General features: G+C 45.3%; 1 protein-coding gene across 2 annotated transcripts in view; it reads left to right on the top strand.

Annotated features, from left to right (window-relative positions):
* Positions 1–23,105, top strand: part of LOC119653028 — a 330,936-nt gene that overhangs the window by 71,337 nt on the left and 236,494 nt on the right. For both annotated transcript variants that reach the window (XM_038057473.1, XM_038057472.1), the window contains exon 2: positions 16,131–17,875. In XM_038057473.1, coding sequence (XP_037913401.1) covers positions 16,566–17,875 — 1,310 coding nt within the window. In that variant the 5' untranslated portion in view covers positions 16,131–16,565. The remainder of the gene's footprint in view (positions 1–16,130; positions 17,876–23,105) is intronic.

Below are 23,105 nucleotides of genomic sequence, written 5' to 3'. Positions count from 1 at the left end.
GGAAGTTGATTATGGAGACCAAATTTAGACCCTGGCGGAAAACCTCCAGTCAGCACGTTATCCACCACAAATGGACTTGCAAACTGAAATGAATGGAAGCAACCAATGATATAAAGTCAAACCCATAGCTTTCTAGCAAATTGGAGGCACGAAGCTTCTAGCCTTGTAACAACATTCGACTCAATAGTGGTTACATAGAAACTACGATGACTGGGGGGAATTAATTGATATTCGTAAATCTGAGAGGTGCGATGACGGGAGCACCAAAGGCTGCAAACTCTATTATAATATATTCTGTCTCAATCAAGCTTAAAATTCCTGGAACCTCTGTCTTATGAAATACGCGTTCATCTAACACCGACCATTACCTATTTGTCGGCAGAGATGTACTGCCGCTCGCCCATCGTTACTGAGGGGTATGACCAAGAAATCAAAATTTAGCCTCAAATAAGACTGATCAAAAATTTTCCTGCACCAGGAAGCCTTCACACGGGGCATGGACGTTTTCGTAATAAAATAAGTAAATGCGGTGTTACTAACCGACCCACATGAGGACCCCAGTTTGCAAGTGACACTTAGGACAATGAAGTGCCGGATATGTCCAAATTCTAACTCGACGAAAACGTAAGGTACCAAACAATGAACACATACACTATTAACCAAGTCAGCCCATTATTTCTTGTTGAACCTCCTAAATACCTTTTGGAGTGCAGGAAAATGAATGGGTCTACATTTACCAGCCAGGAAAATTGGCAGCCTTATTTGTCTGCCTGTCTTGTGTACATCGGCCAAGCAAAAGATAGAAGTTCTTTCCTTAGTAGAGATCGATTGTAGCCAAGCCCTATCCCATACCGTCTTTCAAATACCTAAGGGGACCATGCCGATAAACCTGCACTTTTTAGGCAGAACGAACAGTAGCTTGTTTGTAGCTTCCATAGCGGTAAAATTTATTAGCCACACCACATTCGTCTGTTTGTCGATAGGTTGCGGTGCCGGTATCCTAATCTATGGTAGAAAAAGAAGACGTGACAGGCCCTGCCTCAGATGGAGCCAATGAAGTAGGTCAGGATGCTAGAGAACTTTTGGGGATGTCGAATCGGTGACCTCGATGATGATGACTGAGCAGCGATCAAGTGTGCATTCATCTTATTTGGGGATGAAGTTGCCGGTCGTATCCCGAAAGGATATTGCAAGACCTAGCTAACTAGTTGATTACGGACCGCCAGCGCTCGTAACAGTGAAGCTATGCAGCTCCATTGCCATGGTAAAGCACGAGGAGTGTAGTTTATCGTACGCTGTGACACCAGGAATTCTACCATTGGATTGGTGAGGTAAGCGTTAGCTGTGTAGAAATTATTGGTTTTGCTGGCTTGGTTGTTGCCCTTTCTCCATGTGTGACCTATCCACTGCCACTACGGCCTACTCATCAACATGTGCAAGGATACCTAACTCTTACTCCCACGAACCTGTTCATTTGCTCTCGAATCAGGTCACAATACCGTGATGGCATGAAGCAAATATGAAATGATGAAATTAAGGAGTTCCCGAGTAAAAAGTGCAGATGAGCCTCAGCTTGATGTTGGTACTGAAATAGTTGCATTGCCAGGTTTTGAATAAAACGGCGAAGCTGGATTTAGTACTCTAAATACTTTCGTCAAGTTCGGTGCCGCCGTTTCCAGAATTAACGCTCTCTAGGAAGATAAATTAATCAACAAATAGGACAAGTACGACCACCAGTAAGACCTTGGTTTTGGCAAAGGACCATACGAGAGCAAAGTGATGTTAACAACATAGTGAAGGTGTTTGGGAAAAGGTGACATAGTCTATAATTTTATGTTACTTCGGTGTAGCAAGAACCATTTTACATCGTTTGATGGTGCGCCGATAATAGCTATAGTTTCTTCGGAATATCTTCTCTGCGTAAAGCATTTCTGATACACTCCCTCTTAAAAGTGTCAAACAATTTTTTGAGGGGCTGGGATGTTGTATTTTGGCACGGCATTTAGAGATTTGAAGGCACCGTTTGCACGGTTCAGTGCCTTCGTAATATTTTTTTTTTTTTATGGATGGAAGTGGAAATCTTAGAAAGACGCTGCTGCGCCAGGTTGCAGCAGTGTGTGGGATTCACACCCACTAAAACCACCCCCACTCTACCGCCGCTCCCCGCGGGACCTCCGTGAAGTATTACTTCGCGGGGGAGGCTCTGGTTCGCTATACCAGCTCGTCCATGTCACGTCTCCGTCGCGCCGCCTTCCGAGCTCGATCCAACTCCAGGAGTTTTGTCTGCACCACGGCTACTGCCTCATTTACCGCCATCCAGTTTTCCTCCGACTTCAACATCTCTTCCACCAGGTTGGAGGGCTCGATGTCCGCCCCTAAGATGCTGTTCAACCTCGTTTTCTGCTGCAGAAATCTGGAACAATGGAACATAACGTGCTCCGGGTCCTCGAGTGTAGCACCGCATTCAGGACAGTTGGGAGACTCGTCCAACTCAAAGCGATGTAAGTACTTCCTATAGCCACCGTGTCCCGTAAGGAACTGTGTCAGGTGGTAATTCAATTCTCCGTGCTTTCGGTTGACCCATTTCTCGATGCACGGGATCAATGTATGGGTCCACCTGCCCTTGTCGGAGTTATCCCATCGTTGTTGCCACTTGCCACACAACTCTCTCCTGATGGCTTTTCGGAAATCCGCATTCACCTCGGCTGGATTTGCCTTCCGTTTTTCATTCCTGCGATAACACACACTGCCTCCGTCGACGCCGTCCTAAATGCGCTGCACACCCTTAGCGCAATTGGCCGGTATGCCGAACATATCTTCCTCCGGTTGACAGCGTGGTTCAACGCTCCCGCCCAGACAGGGGCCGCGTATAGCAGGATCGACCTCACCACTCCCGCGATGAGTAGCCTGCGACTATACTTCGGCCCTCCCACGTTAGGCATCATCCTTGTAAGGGATGAGCTGGCATTTGCTGCCTTTTCTCGCGCATAATCTAAGCGTCCCTTGAAACTCAGCTTGGCATCGATCATCACCCCCAGGTATTTGACAACCGATTTTGAGACGACCTCACGATTACCAACCCTGATGGTAACCGTGTTGTTCTTCCTACGGTTGGTAATGAGGACCGCCTCCGTCTTTTCGTCCGCCAGGTCCAGCTTGGCCATTCGTAACCATGACTTGATGGTATGAATGGCTTCATTTGCATAAAGCTCCACGTCCTCGGGATGCTTTGCAATTGCAAGTACCGCCAAGTCGTCCGCAAAACCAATCAGCGTTGTCTCCTCCGGCACGCGAAGGCCAAGCACTCCGTCGTACATTATGTTGCACAGCAGCGGTCCCAATACAGAACCTTGAGGCACACCTGCTGTTACAATGTACTCCTTCGGCCCGTCGTCCGTCTCGTACCAGAGAAGTCTATCCGAAAAGTAACTCTCGATGAGCCGAGCCAAGTAACTAGGAACACCCAGTTTGGCCAAAACGCCCTTAATCCAGCCCCAGTTGGCTGAGTTAAAAGCATTTTTGACGTCCAGCGTCACCAGAGCACAGCATTTGCCCATGGCCATTGCATTTCGAGCCAATTCCACGACCTTTGCTACTGCATCGACCGTAGAACGGGCTCGCCGAAACCCATATTGCCGCTCTGAAAGACCACCGGCAAGCTCGATGAACGGGAGCAGCCTGTTGTATATCACCCTCTCCAACATCTTCCCCATGGTGTCTAAGAGACAAATAGGGCACGCCGGGTGGTTTTCGAGGCTTCGGTAGCAAGACCAGCTTCTGCCTCTTCCACTGGGCGGGAAACACTTCTTCCGCCATGCACGATTCGAATGTGCTTGCGAACCACCTTGGTCTGGCCTTGACCGCCACCTTCAGAGCCCTATTCGGAATTCCGTCCAATCCCGGAGCCTTGCTGTCCCCAATACGCCTGCAGATTTCCCAAAGTTCCTCTTCGGTAACATCAGGGATCGAGAAGACGTCCTGCTGGCAGCTGCCAGTTGGGGTTCTCTTTCGTCCTGTTCCTGCTGCGAGAAAAGAGTTGCAATTATTTGCAACAAGAGCCGTGGGCATGTCACCTGAGGTGATTTTCGCCCGCGGATCTTCTTCATTACAACTTGGTAGGCTGTACCCCACGGATTCGTATTAGCCTCCATGCAGAGCTCCTGGTAGCATTCCCGCTTGCTTCTCCGAGTGGCCTTCTTAAGGTTGCCTCGCATGTCCCTGTATTCCTCCTCACGCTCCTGGTGCTCCGGCCTTCCCCTTGTCCTGTGGGAAAGTCTCCTCGTTCGGAGACAAGAGGATCTCAAGGCATCGATCTCCGTGTTCCACCAGTAGTTTGGCCTCTTGCCGTGGTGCAAACATCGTCGTGGCATCGTAGCGTCGCATGCTTCGGTTACACGCTGAGACAGCTGTGTGACCCTTTCAACCGCTGTTCCATCCGGATCATAGGCTCCCTCCAATGCGGCCAGGAATGTCGAAAGCTCCGATAGACCAGCCAACCGCCTTAGCCTTTCCACCTCTAGAGCGTCGTTGACTGCTTCCCCGGTTCCCAATGTGGAGGAAGATGGCCTGGTGGTCACTGTGGGTGTAGTGCTCACTCACTTGCCAAGCCATCCCCCTCACCAGTGAAGTGCTAACAAATGTTAGGTCAACGATCGAACCCGACGCTCTTCCTCGAAAGGTGGGCACGCATCCAACGTTGGCCAGCACGATGTCCAGCTCCGCAAATGAATCCAACAGAATTTGACCTCTCGTGTTCGTCGATCGGCTTCCCCACTCCAGGGCCCACGCGTTGAAATCGCCCGCAATGATTTTAGGGTTGCGGTCTCTAGCATCCAACACCAGACTGTCTAACATCTCCTCATATTGTGCTAAGGTTGCACTAGGAGGAGCGTAGCAGCTGTAAATATGGACACCGTTGACCTTCGTCCTTATAAAACCGGCTGCCGGGGGGGCCATGACTTCCTGAATGGCCTGTCTTCCGCACGCCAGACGCATCCACCGCCCAAGTCGCACCGCCGTAGGCTCGCAAATAGCCGCGAGATCAACATTCGACTCTCGAATGGTTTGCGAGAGCAGGTCCTGAGCTGCCTCACAGTGATTGAGATTGATTTGTATCAATCTCATTTGCCTGTGCGGTTCAGCTCCCTCCTATATACCGGACATCTGCTGCTTCCCGCAATATGCCGGCTGTCCACGCCCTCTTTCCCATTACATAACATACACCGTGGATCTCCGGTGCAATCTTTGATGAGGTGGCCCTCTTCCCCACACTTCCTGCAACTCCTCGACCTATCATGCTGGCTAGTGCATGCCGCCGCAAAATGGCCGAAATCGAGGCATCTGAAGCATCTCTTTAGAGAGATTTGCTCCCTGAGCCTGCACATGACCCAACCTACTCTTACCTTGCCCGCGGTAATTAACTTAATAGCTGATTCCGCCGGCAAACTAATAATAGCGGTCTGTGTGCTTCCATATGCCTTCTTCATCCTTTTTATGGCACTCTGGTCTATATCGCCAAGGTTGAACTGCTGCTTTAGCGCAGCACAGATGTCCTCCCGTGAGGTGACTTCATCTAGGTCCTTGCATTCAACCACTATCTCCTGTTTCCGAGCTCTTACCTCAGCTTCCTCTCCAAGTACACTTTCCACCTTCCCGCGGAAGTTATCGGTCGACTTGTCGGCGGATTTACTTAACTCCAGCATCAGATCCCCTCTCTGTGTTCGCCTGATACGGCTCACACTATCCCCCAAATCCTTCAATTCCGGGTCTGACTTCACCTTTCGGAGGATGTCGGCATAGGACATATTTACCTTCTTGGAAATAATTATTATTTCCGGGCGGAGCTTCTTTTTGTCCTTTTTCCTCTTGTTGCTCACCTTAGTCCATTGTTCGGGCCTCCGGGCGTTGGTTTTTTCCACTTTTGTAGGTGTTGTGGCTGCAATCGTGAGATTACCGACTTTCGCGGGTACTCTCGCCGGCTCCGCCTTCTTTGGTGAAGAGGCTTTTTTCTTCTTCGGGACTTACTGTGGTCCAAGAGGCTCGCTGGTACCGTCTCTAGCCCGTTTTCCTTCGTAATATAAAGCATGTGGTAAACGGGAGAGTTCATTGCCACTCTGAGGTGTGATGCAGAGACGGGGAGCGTTGCGAGTGGCGTCTGCTTATCGCACTGTCTCCGAATCGGCGGTGATGGTGATCGCGGGGGTTATCCCCGTTGCGATTCTTTCTAAGGAGGGTAAACTTATCTACCGCCGTAAGGGCGAAAACTTAAGAGAGGCGGTTGCCCATGAAGATCGTCAACGCACTCTTGCCGAGTGGCAAGTCTCTTGGCAAATTGAGCTAAGGGGTAAATGGACTGTGCGGTACATCGAAAATTTAGCCCCGTGGCTGAACTGAATGCACGGTGTGATTTATTATTCCTTACGCAACTCCTAAGCGGGCATGAAGGTTTCTCCTACTTGCACAGGATTGGAAAGACGCGATCTGCTGATTTTGTGTTCTGCAATGGGGTTGCGGACGACGCCGAACACAGCTTTTTCTCTTGCGAGAGGTGGGATGGCTTTCGGCAGCAGCTTTATGCAGACATCGAGCAGCTCTCTCTAGACAACATTATCAGAGAGATGCTGACGAGCGCTCGCAGTTGGAGTCCTGTTGCGCATTATGTTCGGGCTCTTCTTATTACGAAGAAGATGGAACTCGACCGGCGGAGGGATGGGATGACAAGCGGTTCCCTAAACTAACAACTCCCTTCCTCCCCTCCCCTCCCGTTGGTGAAAGGGATTCCCTGACTTGAAGGTTCCCAAAGCCGGGAGAGTTGGGGAGCTACCCCGATGTAATGTGTCAAACTGTTCCAGGCTAGTTCTCTGATGACAAGGAGGTGTTTAGTTGGTAGTCCGATAGCCTACTGTTGCGGTAGTCCAACACTTTGTGCGTAAACGCATTCACCTACCCTATTCCCAACAAAAAAAGACTACCATTATTCTGAAAAACCATTATCGTCTCGTGTATTACGATTTTCGGGTTCCCAATGGTCAACGTGGGATCTGCAAGTCCTGCGTGGTTCGAAACTGCACATAGAAGTCGTTGCTGTTCGGGACATTCTTTATTCGTTGATAAGTACAATTAAATAATTTCTTAGCATGGAACATACCATGCAAAATATTACGGACTGTATCCTAGTACTAATTGGAGTATATCATACCTCTGCCTGCTGATTAAAAGTGATCGATGTTTTAGTACGTTACACTTTATTGACTTTCATTCCTGACTGACTGCCCTATGAGTGAGAAGAGTCCCAAGTCGTCCCTAGACTTCCTCTCAATCATTTTGTTTAATATCTGGCCCACACTAGTGCCAGCTATTTACGCAGAAGCATCTGCATACCTAGCATGGGTCTACCGCAAAAAGACGGGAACCCAATGTTACCTTTTTAAGCGCCAGTCATGGGATGGAAAAGTGATGAGTTCAAAAGATACTCTCCCAAGTTTTAATATAATCAACTCCTATTGAACGACGGCTGTAATATAAATGGTAAAATGAACCCTTACGGAACTTGTTGCTTCTGCTAACACCCCCATTTTATATAAAAGTTATCGGAAAAATTTTATCAAGAATTTTGAGGGTCGAAATAATATGCCAATTCTGCTTTTCATTTATTTTTACTTTCATGAAAGTATTAAAAGCCCACCTAAGATAAGTATCGTCTCACACTTGCTCCCAACTTAACACAGTTTTCATTCACTGTTGACTCCCCTTCTCTTCCTCTCCCTGTCCTGCGAGAGGGGTGGACTTAATGAAGTCATTTTAGGAGTCGTTTAATTTTACGATTATCCTGTAACCCACAGAGGCTGCACTACATGCCGGGCTCCTCGAAATGAACGAGATACGAAAATCCACGATAGAGAGTTGTGGCGAAGCAAGTGAAATATCCTTCGTAATTTCGACACAAAAATTTATGTTCGTTTGAAACAAACCACACGTTACCAAGGACGCCTGGGCTTAGAGGTTGGCGAGTGGAGGATCAGAGTTTATTAATTTACAGCGTTAAACGTTTCCACGCGGAGCATCCTGGACGACTTATAGTGGCAAGGATTGGGAGACCGCTGGGCTTCTTTGCTCTACGTCGGCGTAACTTTGGAAAATATTTTTCACTCAAAATTTTATTAGGCATTAATCAGGTTTTGAATGAGGAAATGCCACGAATCATAAATGCACAAAAGGGGGGGGGGGATAAGTGCCGGACGGGGCTGAGTTGGGTTTGATGAAGTCAGGAGAAGCAACTGAAAGATGGAAAGATAATCGCTGAGTTAAGGAAAGGACCTTTAATGCAATTTAATTAAAATCCTCGCGCAACACAAGTTCGCAAAATATGGTCAACGTGTGTAAGAGTGGGGGGGAGGTTGATAGTTCCACACCGAACTGAATTAATTAGCTGGAATTTCGTCCTGGAAACTATTTCGAATTTCACGAAAAAGCGTTCGCTCTGTTGAAGTGGATCCTGCTGCCGGTCAACATGCGAATGTTTGTTAGTATTATATTAACCTTGACAGCTCGGATTTTACTGACGCTTGGACCTGGATTAGCCACAAGCTAAACCAATTGAACATGGCGAAATTAGCTTCTCTAAATAATTTTGATTAAGTGCTAATTGGAAACATAGTTAAATGTTGGTATTTGGGGAATTAGTTTTTGCGGTGTGGGCATTGAATGAAGGTAAATGGCTTAATTACGACAGCTTTGATAGGAATAAAGTCAAATTGTTGCTAATGGCACTGAGTTTGGGTAGTTAATTTCGAATAAGCATTTTAGGGAATTTTAGATTTTAAACTAATTTGACGAATTAAAGTTATCCGGGTCTGACTTAAAGGTTCCCAAAAATGCACTAAGTGGTAAGGAATACATCCCTTTGAAGAACAACAATAAGAAGAACAGCTGTCCCAAGAGCCTAAAAATTTGGCCCAAGGTCCATCCGCAAGTTTTGAAGCTTGCACGCTTCCTGGTCCTTTTCACTTTACGTTGAACGCCATTCGTATCGACTTAGTAGATTGGTGATGGCCAGAAGACCATTCTGGTTGACCGGAGTTTACTTAGGGGGATAGCTATTCCCAAAACCTACAGATTTGGCGAAATCGACGGTGAAGGTTCACCCACAAATCTTAAAACTATGCTAAATTGTTCACAAGGACCCTGCAGAAAAGTCAAGTCAAACAAGGCTCCACTCGTTGGTATTTAAAAATTTTTAAAAACAATGAGGACACCATTAGGATTAGAAACAGGACATAGAATGGCATGCACGCAGGGAAGGGTTAGGCATTAAAAACTAGGGGTTAATACTAAGGAGGTTTATATTAAGGATGAGTAGGTTTCGCAAATTGGGACTTCGGGGGTTTCGAAAGCTTGAAGGAAGTGTTTTGTAAGGATATTTGGTTTTCCAAACGAAGGGATTTCTGGTTTACTTTGCATGGCGAGAACAAGCTTTCCCTGAACATGCGAGCTAGATGTCGGGAAGGTTTAAGTATCGGCAGTCGATATATGTATAGAGTAAACATTTGGTGAATTGCATTGAATTGACCTGCGTTGCATGATTATTATACTGGCGAACAGTCCGATCGATGGTGTCGTTGGACCCCTTGCTGTTGGATGGTAGCAGTAGCGGATCAAGGATCAAATTAGTGAGTCTCCGTTTTGTATTCTGGAACTCCGGAATTAGGGTGTAGTGATAAGGATGATCCTGTCAGGTAGTTTGATTGTGAGCGTTAGAGAATGTGTATTAAGATGGGAGTTAAAAGTAATATTACCGCTGCTGATGAAGTGGTTCAATTACGAGTAATAGTAACTTCTACGGAAAGTGGAACGGGCTGAAGTAAATTGGGCAGCTTTAGTGTTTGGTTTGTTCGACCCGGTGCCTGGCATTAAGATCTTCATTCTTACTATTAGACATCAAGCTTTAACTTTTTCTTCTGGTAGGGAGGCGCAGCAGGAGTGAATATTATTGAACAGGCCGAGGATAATTTGAGTCTCAAAAAAAAATAGAATAACTTCTAGATTCGAATTTGTTGGCGAGTGAAAAATATTGATGATTTTATACAACTGCCGATTGAGCGAGAACTGAGTGCTGACAAAATTCCAGTTTGACAAGTTGGATTTGCCTTTATAGTATTGAGGAAGATGAGACGGCAACCCTATCGGCCAAACCAAAACCAAGTGGTCGATGAGAACCTCCATAGTGGTGGCACCGGGAGACGCTGTAATTACTTTGGTTTGCCGGCCGTGATTCAGTAGGCGAATGCTCCAAAGGCCTAATCAGGCCGTCTGCACGGGGACTCATCTGAAGTGGCAAATTGGTCACGAAACCTTACCAGGGGTATACTGGTACCATGGGAACCGGGAAAGCCCCTGGACTCACATACTTCGGGTGAACTCCTGTTGTATGTGAGGACAGCTCGGTTATTTGCGGTTGGCCCCCCTAGTGGGAGTTTAATGGTGGTTGTGCTCAAGCGAGAAGAGTCCTTCGGGGCTCGACGTGGTGTTACGTATCAACACGGGTGCCGTACTCCATAGTTCGGTAGGGATTTAGGTAATTCCTGAATCCACCAGTATGAATGCTGAGCCATGCACTTGGTATAGACTGGTACCGTTGTACCGTTTGTCTCAGCGGAGCTCTGATTGTGGTCACAAAATCAATCCGTGTCTGAAGAGGATCGTAGGATTAAGTGTCACGACAGGTGCCTACGTAAAACACTATGGGCTTCACTGCCCTTATAGTACCGTCTCCACGTACTCGAGGAGGGTAATCAGACCCGAGTCTGCAAGGAACTCATCTGAAGTGGCTCTGCCACGAAGCCTCATCGGAGGTTATCTGGTACCATGGAAGCCGGGATGGCCCTTTGAGAGCATATGCTCCAGGAGAATTCCTGGAGGATGTGTTCTCGGCCCGGTTATTTGCGGTTGGCCCCCTAGTGGCAGTTTCATGGTGGTTGTGGTTATGCCTACATCGCGGGCAGAGCTCCTCGGAGCTCAAGCGTGGAGTTGCACTGTACATTTGCAGCAGATGTGTAAGATAGGCCTCGCATCCACTGGTATGAATGCTGAGCCTGCACTCAGTATAAACCAGGACCGCTGTGCTTGCATGGCGGGGCTCTGATTGTGGTCACAAAATCAACCCGCGTCCGGTGAGGATCGTGGGGTTAAGCCTTCACGGCAGGTACTCACGTTAAACCCCCAGGACTTTCGTGCTCTTATAGTACAAACTAATGTCACACAGGAGCAATTTTTACTATAGATAAACGTCTTGTGGAATGGAATAAAAAAAAATATTTGCTTTGGAGTCCTTCGATTGTTCGTCCTCCTCCGTTCTCATTCAACGTCGGTTTCTTTCTCATTGAGGAAAGCTAAATGGTTAGTCGAGGCATACTTCAAGTACTGCAGATTTACCTACGCTACCCATAGCTGCGTAGAGGATCATCAGTCTTCGTTACAAAGTACGTTTTTCATATCCGATCAACTGGTTGTAAGTCTTCATCTGGTCCCGCGTCACGGAACAATTTCAATCTGTGTTCTTAACTCCGAGTTGCACTTTTTTCTCTAGACTCTCGTTTATCCAGTGTAGGTTGGCTGTTCGCCTGGGGTTCGTCCCACTTGATTACCACTAAGTCGCCCATGGGGATGCTGGAGTTTTGAAAGCGCAAGGGTTGGACGGTTGTCCTTATTCATGAGGTTGTTTGTCAAGCAACCGGTAATTGAGTGTCACTACCTCCCAAGCGTGACTGATTTTAGTGATATGCGAGCCGGGAAAGTCCCTGGAAAACTAGCCATAGTATTTGTTTAGTGGTAGTCACAGGCCATTTGGGAGGTATCGAAGCAGGTGATACATTCACCCAGTTCTCTCTTGCTAGGAAATTTTCAATTATCAGCTCCGGTTGGCTTCTAGCGAAATAATCACCTACCAGCCCCTTCCGTAACTCCAGGCTGCGCAGGCTTTTTTGTGTGTGCTTTGTTGTCTGGTTGTTGCTACCGCTGCCTGCAAAGACTGCTTGCTATTCCAACTCTTACAAACTCGGTTCCTATTGATTACAGTGATCTCTGACCCGGTAAGGGAGCAAGGAGAAGTCGTCTGCTAATCGTGCTATTTAAAGTAAAATGAAATCGTCTATTGAACTCTTCCATGTATTCTAAATAAGGCAGGATGAGAAACGGCAATGAAAATAAAAAGTGTTGATAACACGGTGCAAACTAAACGCATTCCGCTTTTGACTTCAAATTTGTTGAGATCTCATCGATATCGGGGAAAATAAACCAACTTCCAGTCTTTCTCCACATCCAGAAACTCCACTTTGGAGAGATTGATAAGATGCTTCCATTGAAAGTTATCGAAGCCTTAAGCCTGCGGTGTGCCGTTGCCTTATTGGGGGTGAAGTGAACAGTGTCACCGTGCAGTATGGTTATCCTCTACCTCTCATTGCCGGCCATTTCGTGGAATCCAGAAGATAAAACTGCCTTCAAAATTTCACGATGACCCCTCTCCATTAGTTCAGGACTGTGCCAAACCACGCATGGAAAAAGTCATCCTTACCCACTTGAGCTATCACGTTTTCTTATATTTGGATGATCTACTACTCATTACAAAGACCTTCCATCGCCACTTGCTGCTCATGAATTTCAGGTCAAAGATACCGTGTATAAGTTGCTCTTTAAAGTAGGCAATGCAATAGCTGGAACAGAAGTTCGTGAAAGCCAAACGCTTTGGTGAATTTAGAAGAGTTCAATACGAGTTGAAAGACATGAACGGTCGTAATCTCAGTGCGCCAGTAACCTTCTTACCTTTTAAATTTCCGGAAACCCTAAAAACAAAATAGTGTCATTACAGAAACTGTGATATCTGTCATCTCTGTGGCTCCGGAACTATGAGCACCTAATCTATAAAACCCATTGTGCCTCATTCGGTTCCCAATTACTGTTAATAGTCTTTGTCACGAACTAAGAATTAATGACGGGGTTCCCTCTTCTCAAAGAACCACTCCTCTTTGATGAAATTCATACCGATCAACGATACCTAATCCAACAAAAGGCGTTCATTCTAGGTTCTTTTCGGTGTTTTCGACGATATATTCTTGCTAAAGGAGATGCACTCCCCCTTAGCAGTATTGAAAAATCAAGCCTGTAGTTTGGTCTCTCAGGAGCAGGGGGGGGGGGGCGGTTGTCCAGCTCTGCTACGAGCTTGTGACGTTACAAGTGTCGGCCCCTAAGACCAATGAAGAGCTCGTGCGAGGCACGCCATCCTCGTCTGAAGCGTAGATGAGGTTCCCAAATAAATTCTTAGCAGTGTAAAGCAGCTTCTGCACTTATCAGTTGTCGAGTCATTAGCTGCAAAGCATTTATACACATCATGTAAAAACCATGGGTTATTAGTGGGAAAGTCAAAGGCTTAAACTTCCGACATGCTGACCTGTTGCATGCCAATGGAAACAATAGACCCCGCCCCTGCATATTGGTTTCAAAAAACTTCCAGACTATCTTGTCTAACGACCCATGGCAATTAAAAGCCAATAAGTAGGGGAGGAGGTTGTTTTGTTTTCTTCAACGTTATCAGGCGGGAGGTAATCGACATCACGGTGACATCCCGACTCTTCTCGGAGACTAGAGAGCCCCAAACAATATCACCCATGAATCCATCTTCAAACACTTCACTCAAGAATCCGTGGAAGACAGGTTGGGCAACGTACAAAATAGAACTGAGTCACTGGAGGCATCAAATCCCTTACTGAAATTAACCAAGCCAATCATAGCTAACATGAGAAAAACTTGCAGAGTGAGTTGTTCATTCAATACTCCGAAGAAGGGTAAAACACCATGATGGAACTCGGATTTGGCAAAAGGGAGAAAAATGACAAATCAAATCCACTGGCTGCCTCGAATCGGCACAAATAGGTTTTTGAGCCAAAAGACGAGCATAAGGTCAGCTTAACTATCACCATGAACACCCTTTTGCGAAAAGACTAATCCCCTTGAAGCAACCTCAAAGCCAAACGGGATCTTCGTCAAAGAACTTACCCAGCAATTAGGCTATCTATGTTTATAGAGCAGGAGGTACACGGAAAGCTATGACCAAACGGCAACAGTGCATATAGCCGTCAGATGAAAGTATGGAATCTGGCGCTCCATAGATACAAGCCTGCGGGGCCCGATGATATTATTCCTGCTCTAGTAATAGAAAGAATGGATGGCCTATATATATATATATCGTGGGTGACTAGTACACGCTTAAATTCTGATCAACTGGAACGCTGTAAAGCTGTATCCATTCCTAAACCAGCGGAACCCACCTTCATCTACGCCAAAGCTTCCGACCGATCATTCCAGCTTCCTTTTTACTAAAAGGACTAGGAAAACCAGTGAATCTGTTCATAAAGGATACATATATTCTATAGTCTTCTGGTAGATGCGTTTAGGGACATTGAAAGTGCTTTCAATTATGCAAGTTGCGCGGCGATTTGTGATGTGGCAAGACAGTTGGATCCTTCACATGCTGGAGTGAAGAAACATCCGCTCACTAGCCGGACAGAACTCTTTTGGGGCAGGATCTAAAGGGCTTCGCAGATTAAAGAAATGATCTCTCCTCTGCCATGGGTCCTGCTTATGAAGACCTTGTTATGGCTCCTGGAGGACACAAATGCATTTACGGACTATTTAGCCGTAATAATTATCGGCAAATTTGTGGACATTGCATCCACAGTTGATGCCTCTGCAACAGGCTCACGCAAAATGCTCGGATTGCTGGACTAATGGTGTTCACCAGGAACATTAGGTAGGGCAGCCAAACGTTGCCTACGTTATCAGAGGCGAAAATTCAGCTGTTGAAAACAATCCAGGATTTACGAGTGCATCTTAAGTCCAGTCTAACATATAAACACCGTACCCAGGAACAATATCAGAAAGTCCTGCAGATTACCCTGGTGCTATAGGACTACATTGGTAAGACTTTTACCACAACGGAGTCATTGGTATATCGTCTGGTATCTGAGACTGAACTTTGCCTACAGCAGGAAGCTGCAGGCGCAGATTCAAAGGCTCGGTTGCCTAAATATTACTAGAGCAATGAGTGCAATGAGTCATTCGGTCATGCGTGCATCTAGAAATTTGTTGAGAAACATCAGGTGGCTGCAATGTCTGCCGACACAGTCCGTCATAATCACCAAAAGAGAAGAATGATCTATAAATGCTACGAGTCTTTGGGATTACGGACCTAGTAATCTCTACCGGCTGTACAGTCATGGAACCTGATTCGCTTCCATGAGTGACTGGTCGCGGTATTTTCGGGAAACCCTATAACGAAATTTACCCAACCTCTTGGAAAAATGATGACCATATTCTACAGAAGACAACAAAAATGGCGCACCATTTGAATGTTTTGACCTTCAGGCAGCGTTATCGTTATTAAAGAACGACATATCAATCCATTCGGTGTAGAGTTGCCACCAGTTGCTGTTAAAACTTGACCGACTGAACAAAATATTCCCCAGGTGGGTGCCTTGGCATTCGGGTAACACTGGTAATAAGGAAGTTATAATAATAAACTGGCAAGTGTCTAATTTCACAATGGTGGCACCAGCGTTTGGCATCTGGCATCCATTGTCAAGCCTATTCTGAAGGGTAAAATTGCAAGGATTCACGCGGCTCCTATGGTTGGAGCGGTATTTTTATGATCCATTAAGAAATGGGACATGAAAACCATAGTAGAATTTTTATTGGAACACTGTTCCTTAAAACATCATACGGGAAAAATTGGAGTGTCGGTCAACAAGTAGGACGAGACGACCCTGCACTTAATATGCAGCTGCAGGGCTTCCTTAGATGTGAAGTAAAGGGGGTGGGTAGGTATTTCTTCAGCGAAGAATGTGCGCACTCGTGGTTTTTGGAAGACCCTTTAAGACCCGAAAAAAGCAAGCTAGGTCTGAGTGCTTAGAGCTGGGGCTCACCCCAACTAAACTAAATCAAACTAAGCCTCTCGAGTGTCATCTTCAACTTGTTTGGGTAGAAACCTAGTTTCAATTTTCGTTTTGCCAAAAGCCTTCCATTCTCTTTTAAACTACTGATCGTTTCAAAACTAATGTAAACCATCTTTTTATCTTTTTCAGAGACATGGATAATCGGTGCCAAATTCACCAGCATTAGTCATCACACAGTCTGCAAAGAACAGCACAAAATACCGGGTACCAAGCTGTTCTCATAGCTCAAGAATAAGAAATATTAAAACTAGCGTTCGTAGCCAAAGTCAGCATGTTCACATCAGCGCACAAACCAGACAATCGCCACACAACTTCCGTGAAAATGAAGTTAGAGCCAGCAAAGGTTCAAGGAGCAGTACGCCATCAGCAACGATATCACACCCACCACAGCTATCATCGAATTCACCATGCCCGCCCACATCACATACTTCAACTAGAGTTACTTCGACAACGCAACAATCAAAATTGCCCACATCGTCAAATTTGCGTAAACCGGCGAGCCTCCGTAGAAAATACGAGTTTATAGTGACATTGTCTAGTGAAAAGTGTAAAATAATTTTGAGAATGTTGAGAATTTTCGTGAATTGTCTTTACCTCGTTACGTTGTATCCGTTGAGTTTATTGCCGTTTCGTTTTGTGTCCCTTGAGTCCTTAGATAGCTACCGTTTTATGGGTAATAGTCCTAAATGTAACGATCAGAGGTCGGTCAAAAATCGGACACTCAATAATCTCAGAAATTATAAAAATAATGACAAAACTGATAGCATCACTGATAGTGCTAGCCTAACTAGTAGCGGTTTTATAACGAACAAAGTCGATCCCGTCGGAGGACTCAATAGCAAAAGTGTCAGTTTTAATTACGTTCAGAAAAGTGAGCCTGGCCCTCAGATGAAACTTGTAAATAAGACCAAAACCTATTTCCCTTCAAGGCATAATCAAAATATTGGTGGATTTCATAAATGTTCCCACATTGTAAATACAGTTCCAACCCCTCTATCATCATCAGTCAAAATTGTCCAGACATTCAGAGGCTTAAAACTGAAGATGACAAACTTTTTAGGCGAGAAGATACAATTGCTCACGGAGCAGATACATTTTTATTCATCCTTAAATTTATGTGATAATCTTGTAAATTTTTTAGAATTTTACACTAAGTCTAGTCATAGGAGTGTAAATAGAGCGCCCGCCCATGGGGACGGAGCAACAAAATCTCTTAATAACGAAAAACGAATGGAATTTACAAATGGAATTGCCGAATTTAATCAAAACGCGACTATACCAACCGAAAGGACTCAATCAAAATTATTACGTTTATTAAAACCACTCTTTCTCTGGTCGCATTTTAACCGATATTTATCTACCCATTTACGTGAAGTCCTGCACGGTTTCGGATTATCCCTTGGGGCGGTTAGCAGGCATGAAAAGCTGTACGGGTGTGCCAGGACTAGCGATTATATCCAGCTGAATAATTCAGACGAAACAAAGTGCTATCGAAATATAATAAATGAAGTGCATGAAGTGCACCCGGTTGAATGGTGGGGGTTGCAACAACACGAGTCCAGAAAATATCCAAGCCCCTGTACGCGATCCGAACAGCAGCCGCGACCCATAAAACATGCGAAGTGGCCCGGAGAAAATAAAACCCAACATCGGCTATTTGGAATTTCAACAAGGACTTTACGGAGTGTATTTCTGATAGCCTTCATTACGTCCGTGCCGCATATTTGCGCTTCCTTTCATCACAACATTAAGTATAGTATGAATGTGGTGAAAACCAAATATGGACCCTTGAGAGGTGTCGTGGTGCGATCGAATCCTACGGTGGAGGCATTTCTGGGAGTACCATATGCATCGCCGCCAGTCGGGAGCTTGAGGTGAGTAATATTGATTCAATTCGTTTATATGCGTATCCACTTTGGATATCAACATTTTCCGAAAGAATATAAATAAATGGAAATAGCCTGAATTTTCGAGGATGGCTCAAGGGTTGTTATGGAAAGGATGAATCATTTTTAATTGGAAGCATATTCATATAAATTTTCTTTGAGTAGTTGCGTTCATGGTGTTAATTTTTATGCTGGAAAGCCAATTAAAATAAAACCATATCAACTGGAAAGCTGGACAGGCAATGCTTCGAGTTTCCATGGCAAGCTCAATAATTAGCACACTAACCCACAAATGTAACCAGAGTCGTTTTATAGCAGACGGCCCACCCTTTGCTAACATTCAATGATGTCCTTCAATGTTACACTCACTGACGGGGAAACTGTTGCTTATTGGCTCCTACGACAAGTGGAGGACAAATATCTTATGGTTTCTTAATACTGAAACCTGTGGACATTCTGCACTATATTCTACTCTTTTGATCCACCTTCTGTCCCATGTTAGCCTTTTCATGTTGTAGAACTTCCTATAATGGTACAAAAGGCTGACGGTCACGGGCGGCAAATGGGTTTTATGCTTTTACTTCCAGTTAAACCATTTACTTGATATCGTTGGATCAGAAAGCGAAACTGGCAGTGAATAGGTCACTAACTTTGGATGCTCAAATGGATTGTAATGGATTTTAGATGCCAATATTAGCGCTCTCTATACGAATTGTGATTAAAATAGAGTTAAACACGTCGGGAAACCGGAAGCTCGGCGCTTCAGGTAAGAAACGTTTTGTTTGTTTCTTTTGTAAAGCCATTTGAGTGTGCATTTATCCCATTAGAATCTAGCAGGTAACATATGCACATATTATGTGAGAATATCCACTTTCGCGTGATAATCACAATCAAAGTCTTACAGTTGCACAGAAACGGCAATTTTGACCTGTTCTAATTTTGCTAATAATACTGCAATTTCCACCAAACTTGGCAGGATCATACTACTACTATTCTTAACTTTATTTGAACAGATATCAGTGTGAAGGGATATTTCGGAGCCTAGGCACCATATAGTGGCAGCCTCCTGATTTTTTTTCAGATTTTTCAGTTCGGTAGTTTCTGAGAATGGGTCCGTTAAAGAAATGATCTTTTCGAGCCCCCGCACTCCCCACCTTTCCAGCGAATGTCTAAACTAGGCCCAGCTTTGGAAAGTACTAACCAAGACCTTTCATTTGATACCCCACATGACTATTATTGGTGCAAAAAAATGTACAGCCTCCTTTTTCGACGTAGAAGGATGTAACCCACAGTTTACAGCTTCCACATTTCCACCAAATTTGGTCGCTGTTGCCATCTCCGAGAAAAATGCGTGTGACGGACGGACAAATAGATTGACAGATGATGCAGCATTTGTCATCTCTGGAATGCTGCCCATTGACATCTTGGCAGATGAGATGGCGAAGCCAATCTCTCCCTTATTGCAGACAAAGAACGCTGAGAGGGAGAGATCCATAAATAGATGGAACGTTCGGGAAAGGGTCGGTGGACTCACAGGCTCATTCCTGCCATCAAGGCGTGGTTGCAGAGACGACACGGTGGGTTAACTATAATCTCACCCAGTTTTTCACGGGGCACGGAGGATATCGCCAATACCTGCACAGGTTTATGGTAAATTAGAGACTTCACCCGATTGTCCAAATTGCGATGGAGTCCCAGAGGACCCAGGGCATGTATTTTTCCACTGTCCGAGATTTTTGGAAGAAGAGAGGAATCCAGAAAATCTGGTGCCGAAGATGGCAGCACATCAAGAGAATTGGGATGCGGTCAACTGCATGATCGCATTTATTCAAATCAAACTGCGAAAGACAGAGGAGAGGAGAAAAGCGCGGTCACGTATGCCGCGTATAGAAGAAAGGTGACTAAGCTAGAGTGAGCTGACTCCACTCCGTGATGTAATAGCTTGTGGTGATTCCGCGGGCAGGGAGGGATTCGAGGGTGGTCTTAGTGGGTAAAAATCCCGGACGCTGATGTGTCTATACCAGTGTCTTTTGAAGATTTCCACCTCCTCAAAAAAAAAGCAGTCTCTGTTCTGTTTTACAGAAAACCTTAAAAATTGCCTTCCTTAGGAAATGGAAGGATATAATTGGTAAAAATCTAAAGAAAGACATTTGTTTTGACTGCGGCGCAAAGAGGGGTATTTGCTTTCCTTTTTGCCTTTAAAGAGGTAATAACTGAAATACTATTAGATCTAGGAAATGTTAACTGCAGCTTCTCCTAAATAGTCAGTTTTGCTGCTTGGCTAACTAGTTTGAATTAGGAGGTAGTTAGTTAGCCAAAGTTTGACGTAAAAAGGAGACTATCTTCCAGTTCAAGTTTTTACTTAATGATCTTGTGATAAAACGCTTTTTTTTTTTTAATTTTATTAATAATTGTGATAAAATACTAATTTTCTTTCCATTTAATTTATTTAAATTATTTAGTTAAATTGAGCGGAGTCCTGAAGCCGAAAAACAATTTTCGCTGTCAAAAATTGTTTTTCTATGTCATCAGCAAAACGATTCGCATTTGCATGCGTCCGATATGCAAGTTGCCCGATCCGCTACAACACTCCACCCCCAGCTGAAACCAAACCGGGGTTTCAGCGAGGAACCAAACGCATGCTCCCTTAATTCGGTGATCGCAGGTCAAAACGGACACGTTGCGCGCCTCTCGCTCTGTTCGCGTTTTCTTGCTGGACGAAGGGCTTTAGTCGAGCTAAGGAGACCCGTTTGATCGTGACTCCGATGTTGAGACTATAATGATGTCGGCCTCGCTCAAGAAATTCGAAGGTGGCTACAGTGGCTTCTAAGGAGCGTCCGTCCTAATAAGAACATGCGTACAGGATTCGTGATCACTGGGCATGTCAACCACGATTTTCGCGTAGCTTTGGTATTGCGTCCTTCAGTAAACGCAACAGACCAGTAGCGTTGAGTCCCGACCTGATGTCAAAAACAAGATCGCTGGGGAGTCTCAGGTCCTCCCCATGTTCCAGCTCCGCGGAACTTGCAGCAAACCCTTGGCAATTGACAGGACCTGTGTCCAAGAAGAGTTGCCTTGGACCAATACAGTGGCCTTCATCGTCCTGTGCCTTCTTTCCAGCACCCCATTGGATTGCGTGTGGTACGTGGTTGTCCGCTGGCCTTTTAAAGCCGATGAGTTTGTCCAATTCTGAGAAAACAGAGAACTTAAACTGCATTGCCTGGTTGGTGATGATAATTGCCGGCACACCAAAGCGTGGAATCCCTTCTCGACAGAGGGCCTCTGCAAACCAATCCTGTTGGCGGTCCTGTCAGGAGCTAGTGAAATTTAAAATTGTCTGAATATTCACTAACAAGAGCGAGAATATTGAGGCTTTTTTGGTCGTTTTAATAATCGGTAACAGCCGTTCATATTTCCTGTATCGTGATTTCGTTTCTATTAGAAGGTGCAGCGTATAGACTACCGCGGGCCAGCAGGAAAATGGATGTAAAAGTAAGCTAAGTGAACGGAGTACAGATGATTTTTCACCAACACCACCAGCGAAAAACTATCCCGGAAACGAAGAAACGATCTACTGCTGCAAGTGAGGAGCCACATCATGGCTCAATCGATAGAGTGTGGATGCGTATCCCGCGTTTTCGGAGCAAAGACGTTAATTATGATTCTTCAAAGTTGACGCTGATTTCAATAACATCCGAATAATTAACGTCACGAGCAAATATACCTAGCTCATAACTGGTATGGAAAAGCTTCGAGTGACGTAACAAGTGCGCGAAACGCTTACCAATGCAAACTACGATGCACTCAAAAGCGCTATTATCGTGGCTTTTGGGAAGTCAGCTCAACGACCCATCTACAAACTCCTAGCGAAGGTAGAATTAGGCGATCAGCAGCTATTACTGCTTTTTATAGAAATATGTTACCTCCCAGAAAAGACAGCTGCGGGTGAAATGCAACCTCCAGTTAAGCTAACTAAACACCGATCTTCACACGATCCTGTTATCCAATAAAGTCAATTTATCTAATGTCGCTGTAATTAACGATCGTTTTCATAAGATAAACCAGTTTTCCCGCGGATACTGTCGTACCACCATCAAGAGAAGCGCGTTTATCTATCACGGAATATAGGAATATAGTGGGGGCAGCAAAGAGACTATCACAAGGGGACGGCGCTCATTAGAAACATTCGCCCAGTTAGATAGTTCTGGCCAACGAAGGTGATGAAAACACCCGAAAAGGGTGTCCGGGTCAGATCTGACTTTTGTTAGTCCTGCGCTGACACGTAATATATCCTTGCAAAGTAGCGAGAACTTCACATAAAGCGACCATCAGGCAATCACCTTTGAACTAGCCAGAAACGAAAATCGAAAAGAACACTAGGATGGCCTGCGAAAGCAAAGGGCGAACAAACATTTCTGCAGGCGCAAGGCCAGCCCAGTAGGACAGTCATCTGACATGTCACTAAAGTCCGTGATAGATTGAATCCAAGGAGAGGCGCATTCCCCCTAGAACATCCAATTACTGGTAGAATAGTGAACTTGCCAGCCTTCGATCGACTTGCCACCGAGGCGGTAGGTAGTGGATCGATCAGTTGCATGGGATTGTACCAGCAAATATTCCATAGTGGTGGCTCTAGATTCGATTTGGCCAACTGGAACTTTATACGAAAGTATCTGGCCACGGTTGGTGTTGCTACCAGCTAGTGTCAGTAGCTACTTGCGAGAACAGACGTTCTGGTATGACACCGTGTACCTAAGGAATTTGTCGTCTCCGCGAGTGTGTCACAAGGTTTCGTACTTGCCTAACTATTCTGAAATATCAAGTACAATGATGTGCTTAACCTTCCAGTTTCGGAGGAAGCAACGGTAGTGGACCATGTCACTGCAAATGCACTGGTTGTGGTCGGAAAGCATTTACTGGGTTGTGCTCGAACGAAGCAATTAGTCCTATTGAAGCTTGATTACAAAGCACTGGACTGGCACTGGCGGAATAAAAGGCGGAAGCGCTTCTCATCACCAAGTGCCATAATACAAATTACGCCCATATTAGTATTGGGAATAATATCATCACTTCCAAGCGGACCATCAAATACTTTGGAGTGGTAATAAATGCAAAGCTCAATTTTAAGCAGCGCATAGAGTATCATCATCAACGGCGCAACAAACGGTATCCGGTCTTAATAAGGCAATCCAGACACCCCGGTTTTGCGCCGAGGTCC

Source organism: Hermetia illucens, chromosome 3 (genome assembly GCF_905115235.1).
Source record: "Hermetia illucens chromosome 3, iHerIll2.2.curated.20191125, whole genome shotgun sequence".
Lineage (NCBI taxonomy): Eukaryota > Metazoa > Arthropoda > Insecta > Diptera > Stratiomyidae > Hermetia > Hermetia illucens.
The sequence above is the reverse complement of the archived record's forward strand: the minus strand, read 5'-3'. Positions and strand labels throughout refer to the sequence as shown.